Source organism: Chlorella variabilis (genome assembly GCF_000147415.1).
Source record: "Chlorella variabilis unplaced genomic scaffold CHLNCscaffold_25, whole genome shotgun sequence".
Taxonomy (NCBI): domain Eukaryota; kingdom Viridiplantae; phylum Chlorophyta; class Trebouxiophyceae; order Chlorellales; family Chlorellaceae; genus Chlorella; species Chlorella variabilis.
Window position 1 is genome coordinate 61005 of NW_005435063.1, and position 7732 is coordinate 68736.

At 70.2% G+C, this 7732-nt stretch overlaps 2 protein-coding genes across 2 annotated transcripts in view; one reads left to right on the forward strand and one right to left on the reverse strand.

The window, feature by feature from the left end:
- Positions 1–971, forward strand: part of CHLNCDRAFT_54732 (hypothetical protein) — a gene marked incomplete at both ends in the record, with an annotated part of 4789 nt that extends 3818 nt beyond the window's left edge. The window contains 2 exons of the mRNA XM_005843924.1: positions 215–336; positions 500–971. Of these exons, the coding sequence (XP_005843986.1) occupies positions 215–336; positions 500–971 (594 nt within the window). The remainder of the gene's footprint in view (positions 1–214; positions 337–499) is intronic.
- A 3619-nt stretch (positions 972–4590) lies between these two features.
- Positions 4591–7732, reverse strand: part of CHLNCDRAFT_32749 (hypothetical protein) — a 4061-nt gene continuing 919 nt past the window's right edge. The window contains exons 5-12 of the mRNA XM_005844009.1: positions 7475–7615; positions 7112–7250; positions 6703–6852; positions 6379–6488; positions 5987–6221; positions 5735–5844; positions 5362–5510; positions 4591–5166 (exon numbers count right to left, since the gene is read on the reverse strand). Coding sequence (XP_005844071.1) covers positions 4899–5166; positions 5362–5510; positions 5735–5844; positions 5987–6221; positions 6379–6488; positions 6703–6852; positions 7112–7250; positions 7475–7615 — 1302 coding nt within the window. The 3' untranslated portion in view covers positions 4591–4898. The remainder of the gene's footprint in view (positions 5167–5361; positions 5511–5734; positions 5845–5986; positions 6222–6378; positions 6489–6702; positions 6853–7111; positions 7251–7474; positions 7616–7732) is intronic.

Genomic DNA, 7732 nt, shown 5'->3' on the forward strand with positions numbered 1-7732 from the left:
CCACCTGGGACTCTGCAGCGGCGTGGGATTGGTGGATGGGGCTGGGGGATTGCTCCGGGGGGCCGGGCTGGCGGGGCAATGTGGAGGGCAGCGGGGCAAGCGTGCTGCCGTGCGGCTGGGTGGCGAGGGTGCCGGCGTGGCGGGGGTGCCGGCGCCCAGCCCAGGGGCACGTGTGACGGCGGCTGGGCGCCCTGCCTGCGCTGCCTGTACGCAGGACGGCCTGGTGCCCTGCCTGTACCGCTTCTCCCAGGACGGCCTGCCCGCCCTGCTGCCGCACGTCACCCGCCAGCGCTTCCACCCCACGCTGGATGAGCTGCTGGCGGTACTGAAGTACAGGTTGGGGCTGCTTGTGCGTGGGGGCAGGGAGAGGCGTGTGGGGGCCAGCCAGCCGCTGCCTCCGCACACCCGGGGCACATCACTACGCGCACCCGCACGCACCCTGCTCCTGAGGCAGCCTCACCGCAGCATGCCCGTGCACCGTGGCGCGCCCGCCCTGCAGGACGGTGGGCCTGCCTGAGGGCTTGCGCGTGCACATCACCAAGGGCAAGCAGAAGGAGGGGCAGCAGGAGCAGGAGCAGGCGGCGGCGGCAGAGGCGGCTCCCGCGGCGGACGCGCCCGCGGCGGCGCCAGAAGCCCAGCAAAAGGAGCAGCAGGAGGAGCAGGCTGTGGCCTTCGTCCGCGCTGAGCCAGCGCCTGAGCCAGCACCTGAGGCAGAGCCAGCGCAGCCGCCGCCTGCTGCGGCGGAGGCGGCGGCGGACACGGCGCAGGCCGCTCCTCGCTTCACGCTGGGCGACCCCGCCACCCTGGAGCAGCTGCGTTCGGTGGACATGGGGTGCTGCGTGGCGCTGATGCGGGCCCAGGATGCAGCGATGCTGGGCTTTGCGCCCGAGAGCGGCGCAGGTGCGGCGCGGGGTGGCTGGCGGGGCTGGCTGGCGGGGCGGCAGCTGCGCGTGTGGCATGGCAGCTGTTGATCGGTTGGCGGGGTGGGGAGGGCAGAATCCAGCTGCCTTCTCGATCCCTGACACCAGCCACAAGTGTTTGGTAGCAGCTGGGCTGACCTCTGGTGGCGCCCCCCTGTGTTATGCGTCTGTGTGCAGTCACAGAGGGCGGCCTGGCTGCCGAGGCACCCCTGGCGGTGGCGTGCTGGCGGGGGCGCGGCAGCCTCAACGTGCTGGTGTCCAAGCTGGAGGCGGCGCAGATGGTTGAGAAGATAAACGAGGCGCGCGCCAAGGCGGTGGCGGCGCAGGGCGAGCTGGCGGCAGAGCCGGCGGGGCAGCCCGCGGCCGAGGCGGTGGCGGCGTGAGGAGAGTGGCGCCCCTGTGGAGTTTATCAGCAGTTGCGTTATTGTTTTGATGGGCAGCTTCTGAATGAGTGCTCTGGCAACGGCGTTGCAAAATGTGAAGATCTTTTGGAGTGGGAACAATGACAAGAACTGCGACCTCATCACCACAGCGCGGCAGGCCGCGGCAGGCCGCTGGCCAAGTTGACCCAGCCTTTACCGACCCGCAGGCGCCGTTTGATCGCCCTTTCTCGAACAACACAACATGTTGAAGGCAGCGGCAGTGGCGACGGGTGGCAGCAGGTTTGGCCAATCCATCAGAACAGAGCACATGCCTGCGTGCCAGTCTGGCTGTGCCGGAGTGCCGCTGACACAGATCTCATCTGGCCGCGCCGTGGTGCAGGGTTCTGGCGAGGGCGCCGCTGCCGCCGGCGCCCCCTCCCGCCTCCAGCCCAGGCGTGCGGCACCTTGCGTCTAGGCTGTTCACGCGGCGGCATGCCAGCTCCGCTGCCAAGGCCAGTGACACAGCAGCCGCTGCAACGCAGGACAGCGCCGATGAGCTCAGCAGCAGCCCCTCGCAGGGCCAACCCGCTTCATTGGCAGGCCTGCCGCACTTTGCCGGCCTGCCTCTCGACCGCATCGGCGCGCTGCGCAAGGAACAGGATCAGCTGGATCAGCTCCTAGACGCGCCCAGCAGCCTGGTGGTGCTGATGAATCACCACAGGCTGCTGGCGGCGCCAGCGCCGGAGGCAGAACCAAGCAGCAGCAGCAGCAGCGCGGCAGGCAGCGCCCTGGCGCTGCACCCGCACAGCTTTGCGGCATCCGGGGCCACGGCGCCCGACGGCGGGCAGCCGCGCTGGCTTCCCCTGGTCACCAGCACACAGCAGCTGCGGGCAGCCATGCCTGCTGGCCTTCAGCAGCAAGTGGATTTCATCTTCCTGGGGCTCGATGCACAGGGGTCAGCCGTGTTTGCGGTGCAGGCACCGCAGCACTTGCAGCACCTGCTGCCGAAAGTGCCGGCCCCAAGGAGCAACAGCAAGAACGGCAGCGGCAGCGACGCCGGCGCTCCGAGCGGACAGCCGGCCCCTGCGGTGGGCGCGTGGGTGGATGTGCGGCGGGAGGGGCAGAACATGACGGGAGGAGATGCCGCGGTCGCCGCGCTGGCGGCCGGCCTCGTGCAGTGGCACGGCAGCGCCCTGTTCTGCGGGAGGACGGGAGCAAAGACGGTGCGTGGGTGGGGCGCCCTGCCGGCGAACACAGCCCGCTGTTGTTACTGCAGCTGCTGCCGTGCCCCTTCAGCTCGCATCCGCGCCTGGCTCATCATCCCCGCATCCTTCCCCCGCATCCTTCCCGCTGCTGCCTACCTGCAGCAAGTCGCCAGCGGCGGCCACTCGCGCTCGCCGGAGGCGTCCCCCGGCAAGCGGCCCCGCAGCGTCTACCCACGCATCGACCCTGCTGTGATTGTGGCAGTCAGCTGCGGCGACTGGCTGCTGCTGGGGCGCAAGGCATCCTGGGATGCAGGCCGCTACTCGTGCCTGGCAGGTGCGGCCCCCTCCTGCCTGCCTGCCCGTCGGCCCTGCACGCTGGGCGCTCTGTTCAGGGGTCCTGCTGCCTGCCCCTTCAGCGCCGCAGGCTTGTTGCTCATGGCATGTGCGCCCGGCTTGCCGCAGGTTTTGCGGAGGTGGGCGAGACGCTGGAGCAGGCTGTGGGGAGGGAAGTGATGGAGGAGTCAGGTGGGGGAGGAGGCTGGGAGGTGGAGGAGGGGATGTGTGGGTGTGGGTGTGGGTGTGGATGGGCATGCACATCACAGCAAGAGAGAGCAGCCCAGCTGGCTGCTACTGCAAGGCCCAAGATGCGCGCTGCCGTGCTGCAATGCGCAGGTGTTGCTGTCGATCTGGCGTCTGTGCGGTACCACAGCAGCCAGCCCTGGCCCTTCCCCCAGTCCCTCATGATTGGCTTCATGGCTGAGGCGGCAGCAGCAGCGCCTCCACCCGCCCCAGCGCAGCAGCTCAGCGGCGACGGCAACGCGCAGGCGGCGGCCGCGCTGGCGCGCCACGGCCTTGCGCTGCTGTCGGGCCCCGCCGTGTTTGCCGCCCGCGAGGTCGGCCTGCTGCCCGCTGAGGCGGAGCGCTACCTGCTGCCCCAGCTGCCGCCCATCCAGGTGTGCAGCGCTGCGCTGCTGTCGTCCGGCCTGGCGCTGGCGCGAGCCCTCACCCGCGAGTGATCCCGTAGCTCTTTCCCTTGCTGCACCAATCCCAGCCGGTCGGCCCTCCGTCTAGCCCACCCACACCCACGCCATCACCCCTCTGCTGTGCAGGTGGATCCAGAGGAGTTGGAGGATGCCCGCTGGTTCCACGCCGACTGGCTGGCGGCGGCGGTGCGCGGCGGCGCGCCGCCCGCCGCCTCCCGCGGCGCCCCGCCATGCGACTTCTGCATCCCAGGCAGGTATGCCCTGGCCTCAGCCATCATCACGAGCTGGCTGCGCGACGTGCGGCAGCGGCGGCGCAGGGAGGCCGCGGGGGCGAGCGCGGATGCGGCGGCGGCGGCGGCGGCGCTGGTGGTGGTGCCCGATGTGCTCATCGATGAGGGCTCCTTCAAGTGAGCCTCGGAGGGGGTGCAGAGCTGGCGGGGCTGCCTCCGGAGCAGCACAGAGCCGTGACAAAGCAGCCGCAGGCGGCCTGAAGGCGGCAACGCATGCCTGCAATCATGCCCGGCACGCCGGCTGCCACACCCACACTGCCCTGTCCCCTGCTTTGGCTGTGCAGGTATGTGCTGCTGCGCCTCAGCAGCCCTGACGGTGAGTGTTATGCAGCCTTTATTTCAGCGCTGCTCCAGCAGGCACGGCGGCAGCAGCTCGGCAGGCACCAGCACGCGTTGAGGGAGCAGCCCAGCCCCTCCCCCACTCACACCCATTGCCCTCTGCAGGCCTCCACAGCAAACTGCTGGTGCGCGGCGACAGCCGGGCCGCCTACCACAACCACGTGCTGCAAGCCACGGCGGCGGAGGTGCGGGCGGCGGCGCCCGGCGCGGGCCTGCTGCTGGGCACGGTAGGCGGCGGCCGCATCGAGCACTACACCCAGCAGCGAGCAGTCGCCGTCTACGGCTTCTCCTCCGCCTTTGGCCAGGCGCCGCACGACGTGACGGCGGCGCTGCTGCGCCGCTGGCTGCCGCTGCACGACATCACGGTGTCGTACCAGGGGTACTGAAGGGTACTGAGGCGCACGGCAGCACCGCCCTGCAGGCAGCCCGTCTGTAGCCCCACCTAGCCGATCTAGATAGTCCACTTCCACTTTTGCCTGCTAGGACAGGTTCATGCGGGGGTTTGACGTTGTTTTCTTCCACACCGCTGAATGAAATGAGTCCCGGCATTGGCGGGTGCAGGCTGGGGGCCAAGCGGGGGTCAGTGCACGCCACATGTGAAGTGGGCATCCGAGTCCAAGCGGGGTTGGGTGGTGGCAACACAAAGGGGTAGAGGAGGGCGGGGGCTGGTCACGCACGCGAGCAGAGGCAGATGCAAGCGGAGGACGGAAAGCAGGAGCAGCAGGGGGAAGGGATTGGGGACAGGCAGGCTCATGGCAGCCGCGTGGCGCCGCAGGTGCCGCCGGCCGCTGTTGAGGGGTCACGCCCCCGCCAGCGCGGCCCGCTGCTCCGCGCCGCCGCCGCCCCTCAGCCACGCCTCCAGCTCCAGCTGCAGCCCGGCCAGCCAGGCGACGAGGCGCAGCGCCGCCATGCGCACCTCCACCCCCGCCAGGTCAGCGGCCACCGCCAGGCGGGACAGCATCCCCGGGCGGTGGCGCAGGCGGTGGCAGGCGAGCGCGCGGGCGCTCTCGCGGGCGGTGATAACAAAGGAGTTGACGGCGGGGCGTCCCAGCGCCAGGTCAACGGCCCTGCCGGGCCAACAGGCAGGCAGGAGGGCAGGCAGACATTAGCGAAGAGGTGCACGATTGAGCAGGGCAGCGCCTACTCGACCGCTGGCCAGCTGGCTGCAGAGGGGTCCTGCGGTGCATGCCCCGCCTCAGCCCACGCTGTCCCACATGCACACCACGCACATACGCGCATGCCGGAAGCGGCCACCCGCCCACCTCAGGCAGTCGTTGGTCTTGAGCAGCAGCAGCAGGGGGCGGGGCATGCGGCGCAGCAGGTCGCCAATCTGCGTCGCGTACTGCGCCGCATAGTCCTGGATGCGCTCCCGCTCCTCCGCCGTGTACCGCAGGCGCAGGCGCTCAGAGGGCTGCAGGGGGGCGGGGGGAGGAGGCGGGTGGGCCGCGGGCCGTGGGTGGCGAGCAAAAACGGCCGGGCGGCTGGGGCCGTCATGCTCCGCACACGCCAGCAGGCAGGCTGACGTCATTGGCTACTGCTGCGTGCCGGATGCCGTGGTCTGAGCAGCGGAGACCCTCCCCCACACCGCACCACCACCGCACACATCCCACATATCACGCACAGGCCCCAGCCCACCTCCTTCTTGGTGATCTCCTCCCACGGCCGCTGAGTCAGCATGCCAGCAAACAGCGGCACCGCATCCCCCGCATTCATCGCCGTGCTGTGCTTGCGGATGCCGGCCTCGTCTGCAGGCACATGAGGTGGGCAGGGCAGGTGGCAGCGGGGCAAGTCAGATGGTGGTGGGAGGGAGCTTGAGCTTGGAGGCAGTGCTAGCATGCATGGTGCGGTTGTGTGGATGAGGCTCATAATCGGCGGCGGTACCGGTACCTGCAAATACCAGGGAGTGCCACAGGCCGGCGTACTCCAGGCGGAAGTCATCCGTGAGGCGGCGGTACAGCCCGTGATCCAGCAGTACCAGCTGCCACCGCCCCTTGGCCTTCACCCCGCCCTCCCCGCCCTGCCAGCTGCTGCCGCCGGCGCTGTCGGCGGCGGCGGGGGCGGGACCTGGCCCGTCTGGCGTGCGCCGCACCAGCAGGTTTGCTGCGTGGGGGTCGCAATGCACCTGCAGAGAGAGGGGCGAGGGGTGGGGAGGGCATGGTAGGGCACCAGGGGCGGCAGGGCCCGGCCGAACAACCGCGGACGAGAAGCGGGCTGGCACGCAGCCGTGAGGGGGCGCCAGCTAGACGGCTGCCTAGGCGAGCCCTGCGCCCGGGGCTCACGTCTCCAAAGGTGAAGATCATTTCGTTGAAGGTCTCGCTGATCAGGCGCGACACCTCCCCCGCCTCCGCCCCCAGCGCCGCCAGCCCCGCAGCATCCGTCACCTTGACGCCTGCAGGGCACGGCGGGGTGGGCGGCGCGGGGCAGGGTGGTAGGGTGCGAGGGCCGGCTTGGCCGCACATCTGCTGCGCATCTGTCCCGGAGGCTTGCGCCCCCCTTGGAGGCTACACTGGCAGATCCGCCGCTCGTGCACCCGCACACACACACACCAGCACCACCGCTACACACACACACACACACACACACACACCAGCTCATCGCCTCACCTTCCACAAACTCCATCGTCAGCACCCGGTGTGAGGTGCGCGACAGGTCGACGGCGGGCACTGCCACGCGCCCGCGCACGCGCGACCGCCGGCTGCCCAGGTTGGCCGCGCAGCGCGCACTGTTGGCGGCTTCGTGCTGAAAGTCCAGCTCTGCAGCCAGGGGTGGTGGTGTGTGTGTGGTGTGGTGGTGGGGCCTTGATACTAACCCCTAATGGATACAGGGGAGCTCCCACCCCCTCCAGCCGTACCCCAAGCTCACGAGACGACTAACGGGCAAGCCAGCAAACCCCAAGCCACCGCCCTCGCTCCACCCCAGCCCACACAGCCACCACACCCAGCGGCGTCCATTCCACGCCCCCGCCCACACAGCCAGCCCCCAGCCCCAGCCCCAGCCCACCCACCCACTCACCCAGCGGCAGGTTCTCCTTGCTCTCTTCCACCAGCCACGTGAAGTCCTGATCGGGCGCCAGCGCCTTGACCGCCCGCACCAGAAAGTCGATGGTGGCCAGGTCCAGAGCCGAGGCCTCCCGCAGGCCGCGGTGCTGCACCTGCAAGATGGGGGGGAGGGGACAGGAGCGGGGGGCGGCGGGGCCGACGGGTGGAGCAGCCGGGGCAGGAGGGGCGCGAGGGATGGGGCGCAGGGTGTGGATGGATGAGGGCAGGCAGCAGGGGAGCTCTCCCACCTGGGCGCAGCCTCACAGGCTCGCAGCGTGACAGACTCACAGCCGCATGCAGCGCCCGCAGGCCCGCAGCCGCCCCACACAACACGCACCTTGACCGCCAGCCGCCGCCCGTCATGGTCCACCGCCTCGTGCACCTGCGCCAGGGAGGCGCTGGCCACCGGCTGGTGCGCAAACTGGGCAAACAGCTCCTCGGGCACCCGCCCCAAGTCCTCCTGGATCGTCTGCCGCACCTGCAGCCGCACAGGCAAGCACGCGGGGCGGGATGGGATCGGGCAAAGGCAGCGCCTGGCTGGCGGGCTCCGTTGACAGGGCGGAAGGGTGGTGTGGGTGGGTGGGGGTGTGTGTGT